This window comes from Anabas testudineus, chromosome 3, assembly GCF_900324465.2.
Source record: "Anabas testudineus chromosome 3, fAnaTes1.2, whole genome shotgun sequence".
Classification (NCBI taxonomy): domain Eukaryota; kingdom Metazoa; phylum Chordata; class Actinopteri; order Anabantiformes; family Anabantidae; genus Anabas; species Anabas testudineus.
In genome coordinates, this window is record NC_046612.1 from 2,260,347 (window position 1) to 2,280,424 (window position 20,078).

At 41.8% G+C, this 20,078-nt stretch overlaps 2 protein-coding genes across 2 annotated transcripts in view; one reads left to right on the forward strand and one right to left on the reverse strand.

The window, feature by feature from the left end:
- Positions 1-1,387: 1,387 nt before the first annotated feature.
- Positions 1,388-19,360, forward strand: serinc4 (serine incorporator 4). The gene is made up of 11 exons (XM_026377908.1): positions 1,388-1,507; positions 5,332-5,499; positions 6,099-6,277; positions 7,279-7,358; positions 7,640-7,733; positions 10,160-10,371; positions 10,997-11,092; positions 15,065-15,191; positions 15,371-15,483; positions 15,736-15,889; positions 15,978-19,360. The coding sequence occupies exons 1-11, from the start codon at positions 1,388-1,390 to the stop codon at positions 16,183-16,185; spliced, it is 1,551 nt and encodes a 516-aa protein (XP_026233693.1). The 3' UTR covers positions 16,186-19,360.
- adamtsl5 (ADAMTS like 5) overlaps positions 16,507-20,078 on the reverse strand; it is a 29,058-nt gene continuing 25,486 nt past the window's right edge. The window contains exon 13 of the mRNA XM_026377907.1: positions 16,507-20,015. Coding sequence (XP_026233692.1) covers positions 19,681-20,015 — 335 coding nt within the window. The 3' untranslated portion in view covers positions 16,507-19,680. The remainder of the gene's footprint in view (positions 20,016-20,078) is intronic.

Here is a 20,078-nt window from a genome sequence, read left to right on the forward strand (position 1 = left end):
AACACACACTGCAAACAACTCTGAACATTTAGGCAGGACTTGCTCGTGTGCTCCCAAGACTCTCTTTATTAGAATATTTAGAAAAATACTTTGTTATTTCAAATGACTCAGCCTCTGGATTGTAGCAGTAGAATCTGTCAGTCAGTGTATTTACATGCACAGTAGTTCCTGTTATATCAAACCTGCTTTAACCATATTTAGATGGGATTATTGAAATCAAACAAAACATCAAAGCCAGAGTCCTTCATATGCCAAGGAGTCTAAGGAGGCCTTAAAAACTCTTATTCAGACATTGACTAAGAACATGAGGCCAAACTACCTGCAGCTCTGCGGAGCTGTGATCACCAGTATACAGCCAAATGCCTGGATTTGCCTGTGTCACAACAGAAATGACAGAGTCTCTCTTCCTCTTTGGTGCCAAGCACCAACTGATTATGAAATGATATTGCTAAAATTTAGATTATTACAGTTGCTAAAGATTTTAGGTAATTCATTTCAAATACGTCCTTTTAGCTCGTACTCAAGCGTCACTAGGTTTGAGTCTTTTTCCTGGTGCCTTCTGGCCCTCCATTAGAGTCCCCAAAGTCTCCTGGGTTGTTTATTATTAAGCTGTGTGCACTAATGCACCGTGCCTTTGTTGATTCCATGCCAGTCCGTCCCACTTCACTGTTTCTGGGTCGTGATGCAGACATGATAACTTGTTGGGATTATGGATGTGGCCTCTTTCTGTGGGTGACACACAGACTCCGACTTGGATCGGGTCTGGTGGTTCAGTAGTGGAGCTGGAGACGTGTCAGGCGTCCGTATCCAGAAATGACACAGGGTAATTGTTTAATTTTGTAAATCTGGATTAAAGACAAGTATTACCCAATCCGGTTTTACTGCTGGGTTTGTGCGACACTGGGGGAAGGGACTGGAGGGACAGATGGGACTGACACACATGGTCCCTGCCGACCTCCTCCCCCTCCCTCCTCATTCCCATTCCCTCCTCCCCTCACAGACTCCCTCCTAATCTGAGCGGGTAGGACAGGGGGAGGACGCCGGGCATTTGCCAGCACCTCTCGCTCTTTCCTGGCAGCACCCAACACAGCCGTTGAGCCAAAGCACGCAGGATATGGGCAAAAAAACAACTTATTCCCCAGTGAGGCTGAAGTGAGAGCAGCTGAACCGGTGCTCATGCTGAGGCTCTCGGATGCAGGAGGCCCAGCAGGACTCGATTTAATCCAGCAGCAAGGAGCTTGTGGGGACAACCTGCTGGACTTAGTGGTTTTCACTTTTTCATTTTTTGACAGGCCTGTTTGAGAAGTTGGGCTCTGGCCTCTTTGAGAATATGAGGATGCCATGTTTGCAGGCACTCTGAGAAAGGCTCGGTTTGAGCTGGAAGTTCATGGCCAAATGTAGAGGCCTGGTGGCCGAAGAAAAGCAGTTTAGAGGCACAATGTCGGCCTCTCAGGGGATGAACCGCAGTGGCGTCTACAACTACTTCCTCAACATGGTGGCCTATCAGGTGAGAGCTGACGAGCAGCAACCGCAGCTGGAGTCTGAACTTTTTAGGGTTCAGTGTCAGATTAGTAGTGACGGTAAAGATGAAAGCAAATTCTCTTTTTCTGTACTGAACTCTGGGGTTAATTTTATTGGTAGATGACAATGATTATTCAAAATGCAACAGATATATTGTGAGAACCTTCTTCACTTATTTAAGTAACCACTATGTAATATAATCCACTGCAGCAACTGATCATGTGAAAAGTTTAGTTGTCAAACTATCTTTTGATTTGACTTCTTGACCTCACACTACTGAGGGAGACTCAGTCTGTATTTACCAGTATCTACTAATGTGAAATAAAACATAGAAAGTTTAAATAAAATTGAAAATATCAACTACACAAAGAAGAAAATGTGATCTGGGATGAACAACAATGTTCAGCTCTGCTACCTGTTTGCTTCAGTCTCCAGTGGAGTTGATGTGATTTTACAGTGACTGTTTAAAAGTGATTAAAACTGATTGGAGCACTCATGAAGTATTTTACACTTTGAGTTGTCTTCAATGTAAGTCGATTATCCACCAATGGCCAATTTGGAGCTTTAGCAATAGAAAACAGCCTGCTGCAAAATTCAAAGGTGATGTATGAACAAAAAGGTTTGTGTGTGTGAGACTTCTCCTGTGCTGATGCATTTGCTTTATTTGTTGTGACTAAGGTGAAGGTGGATGCAATGAGCTGATGTTGTGCTGCTGCTCTCATTTAATGTTTTTCTGTTCACATCATAGCAAAGTGTTTAGTCCCTGCAATAAACTTACTGTATGTGATTGTCAAGGTGCATTGAAACCTTATTATAGTCTAAATGTTATAATTTTATATCTGAAAACTCATTTTTCAAGTCTCAGTCATTTCCTGAAACAGGTGGTCGCTGCAGTTTAAGCACAAGTCAAACTGTGATCCACATTTTCAGCTCTAGTGAGTATTTGTGAAAACAGAACGTGTAAAGTAATGAATGAAGCTGTCTTACGGTACGACAGTGTGACCGGTCAGGGTTTCTAGTTTAGGACAGTGAGGCTCTGGATACATAAATAATACTTTTTCCCACTTTATGTTTTCACTTGATTTATTTGCAATAAAAGAAAATGCAGAAACTTGTTAAAATGAATTAATATAACTTTAACATTAACTTGTGTTTGTGCTGTTGTTACACTACATCTCAGTAAATCACTGATCAAATATTTCAACTGTCATTTTCCAAAAGTAAAACAGCAATAGACACTTTAAATCCTCACATGGAGTACATCTTAATTCCTATTAACCAGAAACAAACTAATTACCAAATTAACAAATTAACACTTTCACTGACACAGGAGAGAGGGAACATGGGTATAAAATATACCTGCATTTATTTAGCTTTGTTTAAATAAATTTTAACAACAGAAAACCAACAAATATAATGCAAATAATAAATAACCGGTTCATCATGAGCTGATGGTGCGCCATCATGTATAACAATCTAAATTAATGGGACACTGAAGACAGTTTTATTAAAGAACCTTTTCTATTATAATTTGGACAAATATAATCTGTCCTGTCTATCAGTCCGACTCACAGCTGATCTCATGTCTCTGACCACATTTCCCCAGTTCCTCTCTCCTTTTGTCCTTTTCTTGCATCCGATCATAGCTGTCAAACTCAAGGAAAAGACATAGATGCAGTTAAAGGTGTTGGGATGAACCCCTGGTCACATCCTCTCACACTCTAGTCACTTAATGATGATGTCTTTAAAACATGGAATCATGGGAAATGAAGGCCACAGTGGATGCTGCTGTGTAAAAGTTGCACAGTGTGTAAAGGAACCGTCAGGTGAAGCTCGAGACAGCGTCCACAGAGCAACCAACGTGTTTAGTATTTATCATCTGATGACATTCAAAAGGTTCCAGTGTACACAACCCTCAGTGGGCTCTTTGACTACAGTCAAACAATATTGACTGTAAGTGGAAAACCTTTAAATAAACATATAAAATAACTGTATCTGCACTGCTGTATGTGACAAAAGGTCCACTGGGATCACTGGTGCATTAAGGTTGTGATTCATGCAGATTAGCTCTCAGATTAGCTTCCTGAATACCTGTTCAGATCTAACAGTGTAATCATCCACAAACAAACACCTGTCCAGAGTCTGTGTCTGTGTTCTTTACTGTTCTCATTTTAAAAGTCTGGTGTGAGTATCCAAACCCTCACACCTGAAGGATGCTCTGCTCATTACTAATTCCCCAACACTTCACTCCATCAGCCCTAACACTACCGTTCAGCCTGGTTACACTGGATACACTCTAGTATTTAGACTCAGTGAGCATTTTTGAACCAAAGAGATTATTCTGCATTTAAACCAGATTTGAGCTGCCTCACTTACTGCAACAACTTCCCCAATAATCCTCTGTGATGAACCTAAAACTAGGCCGGACGACAGACAGGTGCAGAGGTTAGAGCGGTCGTACAACTTGTGGCTGTTTCAAAAAGAGTTGGTTTTTGACATGTTCTCTTTATTTGTTTCATTGCAGTAAACTCAAACATCGGTATTCAGCACAGGTGCAGGTTTGTTGAGTCTGCAAATAAATATGAAGTTACCAAAATAGAAAATCTTCTTATTGACCTCTAACATCTCATATATTCAATGGCAAATATCAAAGATGAAGATGTAGTAAAAGTCAGAGGGTTACAAAACAGACGTTTATTAGAAAAAAGACCAGAGGAGATGTTAAAGGATCTGATGCAGTGCAGCACGACGAGCAGTCAGCTGCAAAATACTGCAGTCTAGATACAACTGCAGCATTTGTTTTAGAGGATCAAATCATTTTTGAGCTACTCTGCATGATTACGACTCTATTTTTATTTAGAATTCAATGAGAAAAAGAAATGAAAAGATTATAATCATTTGTATTTCAGAATTCATCAATCAGTGAATGCACCTGCTGGTCACGGTTGATTTATGGTGCATCATATTTCCTATAAGTAATTCCCAGATATTGAAAATCACTGAGGCTTTTAAAGAGCATCACTGTGGCCCTGAAACCGACAGACCTCCAGACTGTAATCTGCTGAGTTTGCTGAGTTTCAGACAGATGTGTCTGTGTAGGTTTTGCATCCTTAGACTGACTCCAGGGTCAGTTCATGACCCAGATTTATCTCAATCAGAATCAGCCAGATGCTGCTGAACTCTTTAGATTAATCTGCCACCAGCCTCAGCCTGACAACAGCTCAGGCAGTGTAGGTTGTTTCAAACTGTGACCAAACATCTTCAGACTGCTTCACTTGAATTTCCTCTTCATGTCAGTTCTTGATGAATCTGCACATAAGAAGCATTTAGAGAGTTCTATGGACACAGACATGACAAACCCTCTTCTACACAGGACCCCAGACGTCCCACAGGTTAAAACAGGCTCTGTTGCTTTGCATTTATATTTTATTATTTCACAATAAAGTTCAGCCTAAAAAAACAAGATCAACTGCATTTTCTAAAAAGTGAGCAGCACAACGTGTAGCTGTGTCTCAGTTTCACACTAGATCCTGTTTATGGACAGTTAAAGATCGACCTGGACACAGATGTGAAAAACTTCAGCTAACCTTCTAATAAATGAGCAACACAGCGTCCATCATTTGCAGCATGTTTGTGTCTTTTTATTTTTCTTTACTATTCTGTGTTGTACTTTTGGAGACACGTGGCTGGTCGACCACTTCTAGAAAAAACAAAACTACATCGTCTGTATTTATTTACAGACACAACCTCCTGGAGATTCACGTTTTTTTTTTTTATCTTTATGCTAATGATTTGTCTTTTCCTTCTCAGATATGCTGCTGCTGTGGACCGGCACCCTGCTCGCTCTGCTGTGCCTTCTGTCCTCCAGTCAAATCTTCCACCAGCACGCGGGTCATGTACACCCTGTTCCACATCATGAGCTGCGCTGTCTCCTGCCTCATGCTGTCCCGTACCGTCTCTGAGCTCGTCAGGGAAAATGTGAGTGTTTCTCTGTGTGGAAAAAGTAGCAACACTGCAATATAAACATTTCCATCACTAATAAAAGTGCCAATTGTGCCTAAAATGTTTTTTACAAAATGTACTTAAAGTACCAAAAGTAAGAGTACAGAACGGGTTCACATGAAGCCATAATTAGACACTGATACATCAATTGTAAGGAGCATGTTGTTTAGGTAAAGATGGAGTTAGTTTGAAGCACTTTAAATACAGTCGGTGCATCGTCATCATATGTTTTTAATTTCAAATAGAAATCTGTAAAGTAAAAAGCCCAATTCCAAAATCACAAAGATGCCTCAGTGGGTTTTACAGTCTATGTAAGGCTAAGACTGATAAGGAACAAGACACATTTCCTTAAATTATATGGAGAATCTGATCAGGCAGGATGTTATGATACCATCAGCAGACAGGACCTGGACCACACAACCTCCCCTCCACCATAAAGAACAGCACTGAGATGGAGATGAGAGGCACGCTGTCTCGATGCTCGTGAATTAGGAGCAGAAAACCTCGGCATCGTCTGAAAAAGACAAACCTGTACAAAGTGGATGATAGGAATGCTGTGTGTGTGTGTGGTTCAGGTGCCTTTCTTCAACGTGGTGTGTGACCAGGCTCATGGCGGAGGCCACTGTGAGATGCTGGTGGGCTACTCAGCGGTCTACAGAGTCTGCTTTGGCACTTCCTGTTTCTACCTGATGATGGCGATTTTCCTGATAGACGTGAAGTCCAGTCAGGACTTCAGAGCACTCATACACAACGGGTCAGTATTTATTCAGATGCTTTTCACGTTCGGGAAACTGATAAAATCATGTTGACTGTGGACAAAGTTACACACGTTTCAAACAGACAACACTAGATAGAAATATTCCAGCACCGCTCCTGAAGTACACACCTTTAAATACTTCACTACCGTCTGTAAGGAGGGATGTTTTCTCCTTCTGCTCACCTGAGCCTGGTCTATTTAAAGCTCTTTGTTGTCACACTTTCCATTGCAGCACAGTCTCTTAGAGTGGTGACGTAGCTCGGATTAGGATTTGACAGTCTGCTATAAATCTGCTCCCAAGAGTCTTATCAGTGGCACGGTGAAAGGCTTCAGGGTCTTCGGCAAAGGTCACAGCTCTCAGTGGTCTGTAGGGGAGGTCAGGGAGTGACCCAGTGCCCTGCTGGATCCTAGTGAGTCCAGACAGAGAGACACAAGCATGCAGATGGACACAGAAACCGTCTGCAGGGAGATTTGAGATAAAACGTACTTTTACACTAGAGCTGCCATCATGTGTAATCTGTGTAACTCTGTGTGTAATTATTTAACCCAGTTTGTAAAGTAGGTTAAAAATAGTTAATGATTTGAGTAATTAGTTTAACTTAATGAAGTTAAAGGACCTGATGAGCATTTTAAGTCTGAGTGTATTTAAAATGAAGTCACTCTGAGAATCAGAATCACTTTAATAACTGTTCACTAATAGTGTGTTTCTAAGTGTTGATTAACGTTTTAGTTTAGATGCAGAACGACTTCCCAGACGTAGTGTAAGCCACACTGATGATATTTAATACGACTGCCACGTTCACTGTGATGAATCACATAACTCAAAGAGCAGAACCTCATCTGGAAACCAGTGTGAACAGTGAAGAATGCATCTGAACCTCCCACACTGTGCAACATGATTTGATAACTGGTTGTAAAATAAAAGTGATTCTGACTAAAAGATGGAAAAACCCTGTTGGAGCTTTGACATTAACCTGCTGCTCTGTTTTATCTTCCAGCTTCTGGTTCCTGAAGTTCATCACCCTGCTCGGGATGTGCACCGCTGCCTTCTTCATCCCCACCGAGTCCTTCCTGCATGGTGAGGAACTGAGTTTATGTGCACCTCTCTCTGAATCCTGCTGGAGGGCAGCAGAGACCTGCTCCTCCACACTCTCTGCAGGTCGACTCTCTGCTGGGAGTTATTGCATCGTAAATCTCCAAAACTTAATTTGACTTTGTGTGGGAACAAAGAGTCTGACAGTGAAACAAACCTGAGATCAGAGCTGATGAATGATTTCTAGTTTCTCTCTGTCTGCCTCTCCCTCACTTCCCAGACATACATCAGCCAATGATTAACGTTTTCTCCTTTACCTCTCACAGCTTGGCATTATGTTGGTGTGGTGGGAGGATTTGCCTTCATCCTCATCCAACTCATCCTCATCACAGCGTTTGCACACACCTGGAACAAGAACTGGTGAGTAAGACGATCAAACCGCAGATCAACTGTGTAAAAATGGATGTAGACAAAGTGATTAACTCGACAAATCACATGCTATATATACATATATGCTGTGATTTAGCAGTAAAATACAGCAGCACTCAGTTGTCCTCTGCAACATCTTCATTTTTAGTGTTTATGTCTGACTTTATCCAATAAATAACAAAATAAATCCACTTGGTAATTGATTAATCACTGAAATCATTTTGTCAGGACACATTTGTGCAGGTTGTGTTTGTTGCATTAAGCTGAGTTCCTGAAAACTGGCTAAGCTGCGAGATGCTGCACACAGATGTAGGAGTTTGTGTGTGTGTCAATGCAACATCATCTGTTTACATTCTTTGTTTGCACTAAGCTGGGACCAGTGTTTTCCAGGCCAAACCTGATTTACTCAGGGTGTTCAAAATACGACGATCAAACACTCGTCAATTATAGTTTCTGTTGCAAACACCCTGAAAATTACATAATTATAACAGAGACAATGTGAGAGAATGTTACTGCATCAAAACATGTGAAGTCATTGTTTTAGAAAATCCCAATGATGGATCAGAAGGAGCTTTATTCAGAGCCAACAAAGATAGAGAGAGGGAGAGAGAGAGATAGAAGGAGACAGGGAGAGAAGGAGAGAGAGGGAGAGAGAGAGATAGAAGGAGAGAGAAGGAGAGAGGGAGAGAGAGAGAGAGAAGGAGAGAGAGAGGGAGAGAGAGAGAGAGAGAGAGGGAGAGAAGGAGACAGAGGGAGAGAAGGAGAGAGAGAGAGAAGGAGAGAGAGAGGAGAGAGAGGGAGAGAAGGAGAGAGAGAGGGAGAAGGAGGAGGGAGGAGAGAAGAAGGGAAAGAGGGAGAGAGCGGAGGAGAGCAGGAGATAGGAGAGCGAGAGGGAGAGAGAGAGAAGGAGAGAGAGAGAGAGAGATAGGAAGGAGAAGAAGAGTAGGAGGAGAGAAAGAGATGGAGCAGAGAGGAGAGATGAGAGGGAAGAGAGAGAGAGGAAGCGAGAGAGAGAGGAGAGAGGAGAAGAGAGAGAGAAGATAGGAGACAGGGAGAAGATAAGGCAGAGAGAGAGAGGGAAGAAACGAAGAGATAGAGAGGAAGGAGAGAGAGAGATAGGAGACAGGGAGAGAAGGAGAGAGTAGAGGGAGAGAGAGAGATAGAAGGAGAGAGAGAGAGAGAGAGGAGAGAGGGAGAGAAGGAGAGAGAGATAAAGGTTTTCATGCAGATAACATAAAGGGAAAACAGGAGATTATTGGATTCTTCACAACCTCTACTACTTTACAGGTTTAACAACTATCCTCCTAAAATAAACCTGGCAGTTTGAAGATGCACAGTTATTACAGGACAGCAACAACGTGGTATTTGAAGTATCTCACAATTTCTTAACACACACACACACACACACACACGCACGCACGCACACACACACACACACACACACACACACACACACACACCACACACACACACACACACACACACACACACACACACACACACACACACACAGACTCCGGTGTGGCTCACATCTGGAGAACAGCGTCTCTTTTACAACGTCGATGACAGATTGATCTCGTGTGCAGGAGAGATGTTTAAATCTGTGTAATGATTGAGTTCAACAACAAACATCGCAGCAGTTTTACTGTTTCATACCCAGCGGTGTTCTTTGTGTTTTCCTGTTGAAGTGGAAGAAAATTTATAACAGAGGGAATTCTGTGTTAAGAAATGTTCCACGTTGGTCCCTTATCCGCTCCATTCACTCCACCCGCTTCTCGTGTGCTTTTCCTCTCTCTTCCCCGTCATGTCGTCTTTCATTCATCCAGACTCGTCCCTGACAGCCAGCTTGTCCCACATGTTATTTACCAGTCTCTCTCTCTCTCTCTCGTCGACCTCTGAACTCTGCTGTGACATGGCAGAGTTGTAGTTACGACAGCTAAGAGGATTTATTCATTCAGGAGCTAAGGCAAACACACACAACTAAAAATCCTCTTATTCCCTTTTTAGTGGTGTGAGGTTTTCATGCAGCCCCTCCCAGCACCCAGACTGCCACTGGGTCTGGAGGTCAGAGGACGGAAGAGCCAGAGTCAGCTTCTGCGTTACCCATCTCACTAAAAGTCCAATATGTGCCTCATTATCTCCTGTAACTGTGCACTCTAGTTTTTACTTTTGACATCACTGACAATGAGGAACGTACTGGACTCATGCCCCAGAATAATGACTCCAGTATTTTCCACATTGCAAAGCAGTGATAATTCAAACACTAAACACTGATGACATCACTTAACTGTTGTATATGAAAGGTAAAAAAACTCATAGTAACAAACCAACAGAGAATCATCATCTGAATCTGGAGCTGCTCACAGCTCCAGAACTGAATGAAGCTGCAACCGTCACTTTGTCGTCTGCGCTCTCAGGTTGACGGGAGCAGCAGAAAACAAGCGCTGGTACCTGGCTGTCATGTGCGCAACCCTCTTCTTCTACACCATCGCCACCATGGCCTTCACCTTCATGTACAAGTACTACACGCACCCCATCGCCTGCCACTTCAACAAGGCCCTGCTGTGGATCAACCTGGGACTCTGCGGCCTCATGTCCTTCATTGCTGTCACACCGTGCGTGAAGCAGAGTGAGTTGATGAAACACGTTTCAGTGTCTGTCATCGATCCTCAGAAGTGAAATAACACTTAGTGCATCTCCAGCTGTGAAAACTACCCCCCTGCTGAAACCAGTGTTGCTGTAGATAATAATAATTAAATGTGGTCTAATATTACCTGGTTCCCCCTCTAAAAAACTAAAGGTGACTGCAGACCTGCTTTGTCTGCACATGTCTGGGTTTTATGACTGAAACATAGCCGACAGACAGAAGAAGGAAGAAGAAACGTTATGATGCAAAATTCATTTGAAACATATGAGTTCATTCTTGACATTGTCAAGTAGCTTCTGATCATATTTGATCTTCATCAGTGGTTTTAAAACATTATATTTAATGTGCAGAGGAGCCTCAGCCTCGATCTGAGTACAGGAAAATATTCTTAGTTCAGGTTCCTCCTCTGTATAGAATAGAAAATATCTGTGAATGTTCAGACAACAAGATCAGGATCACTTCTGTTTTATGACTAATACTTTAAAAGTAAATTAAACATAGTAATCTACAAGTGTTTTCTTGTATTTCATCTTCCCCCCAAACATGTGTATGTGTGTGTTTTGGGGTTCCAACAGTTTGCACACTGACCCTGACTCTGTCTCTGCAGAGCAGCCTCGATCGGGGCTCCTTCAGGCCTCCATCATCAGCTGTTACGTCATGTACCTCACTTTCTCTGCTCTGTCCAGCCGCCCACCAGAAAAAGGTAATTAACCGAACACAGAGCAGAAGCACGGTGACACACACTGAACCCTGTGCGTCTGTCCTGTGTTAACAGTGAAACGTTTAGCATGAGTAAAACACATTCACTCTTCTGTATACAGTATGTGGACTAAAGCATACAGGAAGACGTTCCATGTGTGCAGGCCAGGAGTCAATATTCTTAAATGAACTATGGGTCAAATGATTAGAATGTGAACAGCGGTTGTTCATAATGACAACCAGGCACTTCTCAGCAAAATCGCTCCAACACAGACGTTGATCTCTGACTGTTTGGCATCAAACATCCGACAGACCCAGTTCGAGACCAGCTGGTTAACAGTGGAGCATTTAGCAGTTAAAGAGCAGATATTTCCCTCAGGAGCTGGTGGAGACCAAAAACAGACTAAAACTCAGTGAATATCGGCCACAAGCGCCACTAAATGAATGTTAATACTTCTGTGTGCGGTGGATGAGTCAACTTAAGGTTTATCAAAGTGATGATATGTGATCTCTGTAGAGCTGCCACCATCTTCATGCTGTAAAAACGATGCACCTCCCAGTGACTAAACAAAGCTGAATGAACTAATTAATATCAGCTTCTCTCCTGGACACTTATTTTGAAATACATTTTCTGATTTCTAGTTTTAAAACAAAGCTTTTTCATTTTCTTTTATGTTTTTCTAGTTCTTCTACAAACAGCAGTTTGAGATTTAGTTCCACAGAACAACTTTAATACAGTAAATTCTTCCCTTCTGGATATAATTTATCTTTATTATTAGATTAAATCCTCTTATCCTGAAATTTATCAAAATTTGTTTGCCTGAACCTCATCATCTCATCTTACTTAGATCTAATACTCACACACACACACACACACACACACACACACACACACACACACACACACACACACACACACACACACACACACACACACACACACACACACACACACACAGTAACATCCTCCTTTTACCTTTACTTTTCATAGTGACTCACCTATTGGCTCCAGGTAAGACAAAGAACCTCCACATGGCTGAAGAATTAGTGCAGCAGCTTGTCAGAGGCCCCGGTCTTATCTGGGGTTTACATCTAAATGACACACATGTAAATGTCAGCACACACACACACAAACACACACAGATAATCTGGGATGAGATGTGCTCTGACATGCTGCCTGCTGGGCTGGTGGCCTGTGGTGAAGGCAGGCTGAAGGATATTTGTTTCGCATTCCTCATGGATCCATTGACAACGTAATAACACAGGAATACAGCCGGGCAGCTTCATTACATATGTTCATACACATCTCGTCCTGTTAAACAGATTAAGTGTAATACTTTGTTCAGCTCCAACAATGTGTTTATGCAACACTGGAAGATCAGACAGACACTTGATGAATTAATTCAGGTGTAGCTGTTTAAGGTGCCTCCCATAAATGCTCTGTTGGTCTGTTTATCTCACAGCTGAAGGCTGAAGACATCATATAGCAACAGTAATTAATGCATCAGCAGCATAATCCAATTTTCAAGTCTGACGACATTCTTGTTTTGTTCCAAAGACTTTATTTTTCACAAAAGGCCAAAACAGCTGATTGTCTTGTTGCTGTTTGCAACTAGTGTGCAACACTACACAGCTACTTATTGCTGCCTGTACCAAAAATAAACAGGTAAAATATGGGAAAACCTAAAACATGCAACATACAAACTGCAGAGAACTGCAGAAACTATCTAACTGGAGAAAGAAGAGCTCAGTGTATCTACAGAGTCCTGCAGCAGTCTCAGTCAGAGTCTCCTGATCCATCTCTAACTATAAGCTTTATAAAGAAGGAAAGTTTTAAGTCTAGTCTTAAATGTAGAGACGGTGTCTGCCTCCCGAACCTGAACTGGGAGCTGGTTCCACAGGAGAGGAGCTTGGTAGCTAAAGGCTCTGCCTCCCATTGTACATTTGGAAACTCTAGGAACCACAAGTAAACCTGCAGTCTGAGAACGGAGAGTTCTGCTTGGAAGATATGGAACTATGAGTTCTTTAAGATAAGGTGGAGCCTGATTATTAAGGGATTTATAAGTGAGGAGAAGAATTTTAAATTCAATTCTGGATTTTACAGGGAGCCAATGGAGAGAAGCTAACGTAGGAGAAATATGATCTCTCTTTCTAATTCCAGTCAGAACTCTGGCTGCAGCATTTTGGATTTAAAAATAATCTTTTTGTTTTATTTATTAATTTACTGTGTAACCTGCATGAACCTTAAACAAATCAAAATGTGGAGCTTTGTTTCCCAAAGATGAAGAACCACGTTAGACGTGTAAGCATGTTCTCCTAACAAGCTTGTGGAAAGGTAATACAGGTGTCACAGGTTGTGTGTGTGTGTGCAGTGGGTGTGTGTGTGAGAGTCCTGGGGCAGCGTAGGACACTGTAGCAACTTGTTGAGAAAATATGCACCGAGTCTGTTATAAAAAAAAAAAAAACACCTTTTAAAACAGACACACACACACACACACACACACACACACACACACACCACACACACACACACACACACACACACACACACACACACACACACACAGCTCTGTTAAATTTAATTTCCACCTACTGTTGCTGAGTTTCCTTTGTCAGCTGTTTTAATGAGGCTCACGTCTCAGGAGGTGTGTGTGTGTGTGTGTGTGTGTGTGTGTGTGTGTGTGTGTGTTCGACTAACAGATCCATCCTCCTTACTGTCTTTGTTTTCTTAGTCTGTTCTGCTCCATGACCTCACCGAGTCCCGTTTCCATCACTTCAGAGGACGTTGTCTTACTTACATTCATTTTCTGCTCATCATTGTATCATCGACCACTAAGAACTAATCCGTTCACTTTTGACCCTCAACAACCTGAAAGCATCATCCTGGATAAGAGGCATGAACATCTCTTACCCCTAATCTTAACCATCACAACTACATGTCAGTGACCCCAACCCTTATACTGACCTTTACCCTTATACACACAGTGTGTGTGTGTGTTTGAATGACTACCTTCATGAAGACCACTTGACTTTTATACCTTGAGGGTGAGAGAACCTCAATTAGCTGTTTGAAGGTTAAAGTTCGACACAGGGTTAGGTAAGAGCTGGGTAAGGTAATGAGAGTCGTCTCAACTAATAGAAAAGACCAACATGTGTGTGTGTGTGTGTGTGTGTGGTGTAGTCTGAGCCCTGTAATTAGCCAGTGTTTTCACTGAGCTCAGGTTCTTCTCTCCCCCCACAACACACAAACACAAAACCTCTCTCAGGAATCCACATTCGGTTGAAACCACCCTCCGGAGGCTGGTCTGAATTTCTGTGTGTATTTGAAAGTGTGTATATTTTTGTGAGTTTGAGCTTGTGCACATGAACGTGCACATGAACGTGCACATGTGAGCATGCAGTACATACTTGTAAGTGCTCTGTGTTCAGTCCAGAGAGTGAGACTATAAGTCTGCAGCCGAGGCCCCTTTTTACAAGAAACACAGGAATTTCACAGGAAATGAAACAAAGGAGAAAGAATCACACAGCTACTCGACCGGTGTGGTGCAGAAACAGTAACGAGTCACAGAATACAAGTCTCCATCACACTGGGGCGGAGGGGCACTGAAAAACAGTCCTATATAGACCCACAAAAACCAGAGCCAGGGTTTAATGACACTACCTCAACTGATATTTTATGGAGGTGATAAAGTAACAGATGACTGCACAACATGATAAACTCAAATTAAACTTAGGCTGCACACTGGGATTCGTTCTTCAACAGGTGATTATTCATCAGGTATTTTACAAGTTCAGTTTTATTTGTGTGTTTATTCAACTGTCAAATTCTGTAAAGACATTCGTTATTTAGAGTGCAGGTCTTAGATATCTGCAGTCCTGTTTGTTGGTCTCTGATTTTTCAGTAAGAGACTTGAGATCAATCAAAGGACAGTGTACTGTGATGAAACCTGATGTTCTGTGTTCTTCTGTGTGTCAGTGGTGTACCAGGGAATGAACATGACCGTCTGTTACCCCAGTGTGGGACAAGATGGCATCCAGAATGAAGGCAACGCTGTCGCTATCATTGGAGCTGCCATCATGTACTGCTGTGTCCTCTTTGCATGGTAACACACAGACACACACACACACACACACACACACTGTACAAGATGATTAGATCATACTATCAGATTTACACACGAAACATTACAACAGTAGCTTTATGACCCGAGTGCCATTAATCATATTTTCACTTTTCCATCTATGAAGAAAAACTAATTTGTTCAAACCTCATTTCCTGCAGTAACGAAGCTTCCTACCTGGCAGAGGTGTTCGGCCCTTTTTGGATGATCAAAGTTTATCGCTACGAGTTCCAGAAAGCCACGTGCTGCTTCTGCTGCCCTGAGGAAGAGGAAGGTTGGTGCTGATGCTGTTAACCCTATTAACAGCACACGTAAACTAATATTCAGATAGATGCAAAACAAGAACACTTCACGTCTTAAATATATATGTAGAACTGAAGCTACAGTTCATTATATCATTAATCAGAGACATCAAACAAGGAACAAGACCAAAACAATCCCTGTTCCTCCAGTTTCAATAATAGTGACTCCACAAACATACTTAGTTTAGTTTAGCAGCTTCCTCCTGACTATTTGTCCTTTTCAGCTGAAGAGGAGTTTGTGATTGACGATGAGAACAAAGGCTGTCAGAAGGTTATTCACAACGAGACCCAGAGAGTGGCCTACAGCTACTTCTTCTTCCATTTTGTCTTCTTCTTGGCTTCGCTCTACGTCATGATGACCCTCACCAACTGGTTCAGGTTGGTCGACAACAGGCTGCACGACTGTTAACCTCTTGACTTTTTTCCCTGCGTGAATAACTAACTGTTAAACTGTTCTGTCCTCCAGCTACGAGTCTGCAGTGTTGGAGACCACCTTCACCCACGGCTGCTGGTCTACCTTCTGGGTGAAGATGTCCTCCTGTTGGGCCTGTGTGATCCTCTACCTCTGGCTGCTGCTGGGTCCTCTGTGCAGCTGTCAGTCTGAATCCAGACCTCGCCGCTCGCGTATCAAACGACGCTCTGCGTCCTCCCGCCATGTTTCCGTCAGCGTCTGACAAAGAGTCAACTGCGAGGGACGTGGAGGCTGATGCTCACGGTGCCCTGCAGATGGGGGTTTACATGAATAGAGGTCACAGGGTTCAGGGGTCAAAGACTCAATGCTGAGCAGGATCAACCCAAAGGCCTGGTGCCCTGTTGATAAATGAAGAACTGGCTACAACCCTGAAGTGAACATGTCAATGACATGAATTAAACCACTAATGAGGACATGACTGTGGTTTCGAAACACACTGATTTGCCAAAGGGATTAGACGGAGTGACCTTCACTCAGTATGAAGAGAGAATTACAGGAAAAGGGAAAAAGATGGACACAGTGATGATATTTTCTCTTTATTTTCAATTTTCAGATATATTTAGATATTAAATATTATAAATGATAAGGAGTTCTAGATATTTGTTGTAACGTTGCTGCAAAAGCACAGATCACGAAAAAGCTCTGAAGAAAACCCTGTTAGTCCTCTGACCTTTGACAGTCGAAGGTTGTCATCATGAACTAATCTTTCTTAACACTGGAAACACAGAACCAAGTGCGAGTTCATTTCAGTAGTTTTAAGATAAACAACTGAATCATAATAATTCATGGGAACAAATTCAATATTTATGCATCTTCTCCAATTATGTGTGAAGCACGAGCTTCACGTGGTTTCCTCTGTAACCAACATTACTGCAGATGTTCTCTTTGAGGTTTGAGCTGTGAAATCAGTGAGTGTGTGTTTGTTGGAAGCAGAACTTCATGCTTTTCCACCTGTGAAATCCTTTTTCAGAACTACACTTATTTTACAACCCAGAACTTTAAAATTCAAATCTGGAATCTCAGTTTTTCGTCTAGTTGCCTAAAATACGACACACACAGTTAAAACTCTGATGACTTTTCGAACAACTCGGCTACCAAGTAGTTACTGTACAGTGTTAGTGACAAACACTGTGGAGGAACAAACTCCACGTAAAACCACATCAGGCTACAGTGGCTAGAAAATATGTGAACCCCCTGGAATTACCAGGTTTTCTGAACCTTTAATGTTTTAAGGTTGTGATCAGCGATCATGAAATATTGCAACTGTTTGTTGAAGTGCTTTGTGTTCGTCTGTACGTGGGACTTATATAAAAATTTGATCACATTCTATCATGAATTCATGCTGAAAACCCAGTTCACATACTTTTTGTTGCCACAGTAGCTGTACTCCCTATTTCTGGTCTCGATGCTGAGCTGACTCACAGCCTATAGCTCTGTAATTACTGCATCCACAGAGGATGGGGGTCAGTTTACAACATCACAGTATAACTGCTGCCTCGTAGCTAGAACAAAGAACAGAAACTGCAATTACAGATTTTAAACTACAACTTTAGCTCAAAGCCAAAGGGAGATTTGTTCATGTGTTACAATAAAACCTGTTACAGCAGTCACAGGTTTCCTTACACTTCACCACAGAGGATCCGACAGCGACTATAAGGCAGCTAAACTGAAATGTATGATGTTCTTCAAAGTTCAACACAAGACATTTGTTTAATTGGGGCAAAAATAATAAGCATCTGACTTCCAATGAAGAAAAGTATGTTGCTTTATGGGACATCATTCACTTCTAAATTCATTAATAACGTATAAAAAAGTTAATTATTGTTTAAATCACACTTGTTGCTCAAAATCCAGAAAACCCTGACGTCTGTCTCATGCCTTCACATGAAGTAGTCATGTCTGCAAGACATTCACTCAGACAATGAACGGTGTTGTGAATCTAAAATAGCCCCATCATCCTTTAAAAGTTCCCGAAGGGAAACTGAGCCGAATGTCTGTGACGACTTTCTTCCAGTTGATGAGCGGTGATGTGGCTCAGTCATGTTTTAAAGTGATCAGTGTTTCCTTTGTTGTAGATGTGAAGCTTTTTGTAAATAAATTGTTTTCCTACACTGTGTTCTCACGACTGCTTCTCTCAAATATGTGTTATCAGCTTTAATTCCAAATGAAGTAGGTGTGTTTTTGCAAATGCCTATAACAGCTGATGATGATCATCTACAAACTATAAACCAGACCAAAAAAACTCTTATGGCACAAGTAGAACAAGGTTTAAAGACAAGTGAAAATATTTAGCTGCAAGTTTTCTCAAAATTATTATACTCAAATTATGATTTGTAGCTATTCAGTGCCACACCATAAAATACTGTATATTTCATATTATTTTACATGTAAAGCAAACTTAAATCAACACACTATAAAAATTATACCACAACACAGACACTGTCAAAGACATAAAACAAGTAAAACACAAGTAACGTGTTATGATTTTTATACATAAATATGTCGTGAAGCAGTACGTTGTTAGTTAACTTTACTTAAATCAAAAAGAAAAATCCGCCTTAACCCGTCACGCAGTTGAACATCTACTTGTGATAGTATTTTGTGATCGTATGTTTTATTTTTCAAACACAGTTTTCTATATTTCTAAGATTCGTTGGAAGTTAGATACCAGTTCACTTTATCTTCTCCTACTCCATCCTCATCTGAGCTGGGATCTTCCAGCATCACACCTGATCCAGGAAACCAATCAGAATCAGACAAAACGAACTAAAATGATGCTGAAATGAGAATAATAATTTCTTCTCAGAGCGTCAGAAGAGCAGCTTTGAGCAGTCCAGACCAAGTCTGGACGAGAATTCAGCGAGAGCTCGTAGAGAGCTCTTTATTTACTCTGCAGGACCTCAGCATGGGATGAATGATTTACACTGGGATGAGAACAGATTTGAGTTCATAGAGAGAGTTCTGGATTAAAAAGAGGCTCAGAAGTTGAGAAAATATGAGCTGATCAGCTGGTTCAGGAGATGTCTTCACTCACTTTTCTTCAAATTATTTTCCAACATATAAACACGAGAGCCTCTTGCAGAATTTAATGATAAACAGTTACGTTCTGTAGAGATGTGGCCTCGTTAGTTTTAATGGGACTGAAGCCAAAACCAAACGTTTATCATTGAGATTTCAGAAACTTGCTGCTACACAGACTCGACAGAGCTGCTCCAATGATTCAGGACGATGCATCCCTAGAAGTAAGCAAGTCAAAATGGTGTTTTATGTATTTTAAGTAGCTGTTCGATTGTTTTAAGGTGGATTCTTCCTTCTCACACACACACACACACACACACACACACACACACACACACACACACACACACACACACACACGTAAATACAATGATAGAACATTAAATGATAGCTGTAGAAAACAGCAATAACAAAAAGGCCTTTTCAGTCAGTGTCCTCTCTTTGGTATGTGTTTAAAGGTGGGCGCCCACCTAAAGTGCTCTAAGCTGGTCAGGCTTTTTAATAAATGTGGAGTGTTTGTGGCGCGTTTTCAATGAGGCTCAACCTGTGGCTAGTCTTTCTCTACTGACGTCACTCTTCATGGAGTCTCATGATGTTTTTAAAGTCCAGAAATGAAACATTAGAAGTGAGTGTGAACTTCATTCTCTAACACACACACACACACACTTTATCTCTACACTCATGCCCTCAGTCCGGCTTGGTGCTCAGGTCCCCTGTTGCTGCAGAGTCTTTCGAGCGGTTGCAGCAGTTTGTCCTCTCTGGGTTTGTACGGCACCACGTAGCTCTCCTCTTCCAGCAGGATGCGGTTTAGCGTGTGCTCATAGTTAATGTGCCGACGCACCATCAGTATGTACTGTTTCCCCTTCTCCAGTTGAGGGCAGTCACACACGTTGGGGACCCACAGGAACTCCCGGTGCTCCAGGCGGAAGCGGTTCCGATAGGTGTGAATGATGAGGACGTCGTAACGCGTCTCCTCACCTCTGTACAGCTTCCCAAGGACTTTAGCCCGGAAAACTATAAGGAAACAGGGAAACAAAACGTTTGCTAATGTTCTATCACAATTAATTTAAAAACAAA

What these genes read in the sequence shown, in the direction of transcription:
- serinc4 (XM_026377908.1), top strand. Translation starts at nt 1,388, where the DNA reads ATGGCCAAATGTAGAGGCCTGGTGGCCGAAGAAAAGCAGTTTAGAGGC. An exon ending in CACACCTGGAACAAGAACTG is followed by an intron (nt 7,734 to 10,159) that starts GTGAGTAAGACG and finishes CTGCGCTCTCAG; the next exon opens with GTTGACGGGAGCAGCAGAAA. An exon ending in TGCTGTGTCCTCTTTGCATG is followed by an intron (nt 15,192 to 15,370) that starts GTAACACACAGA and finishes CATTTCCTGCAG; the next exon opens with TAACGAAGCTTCCTACCTGG.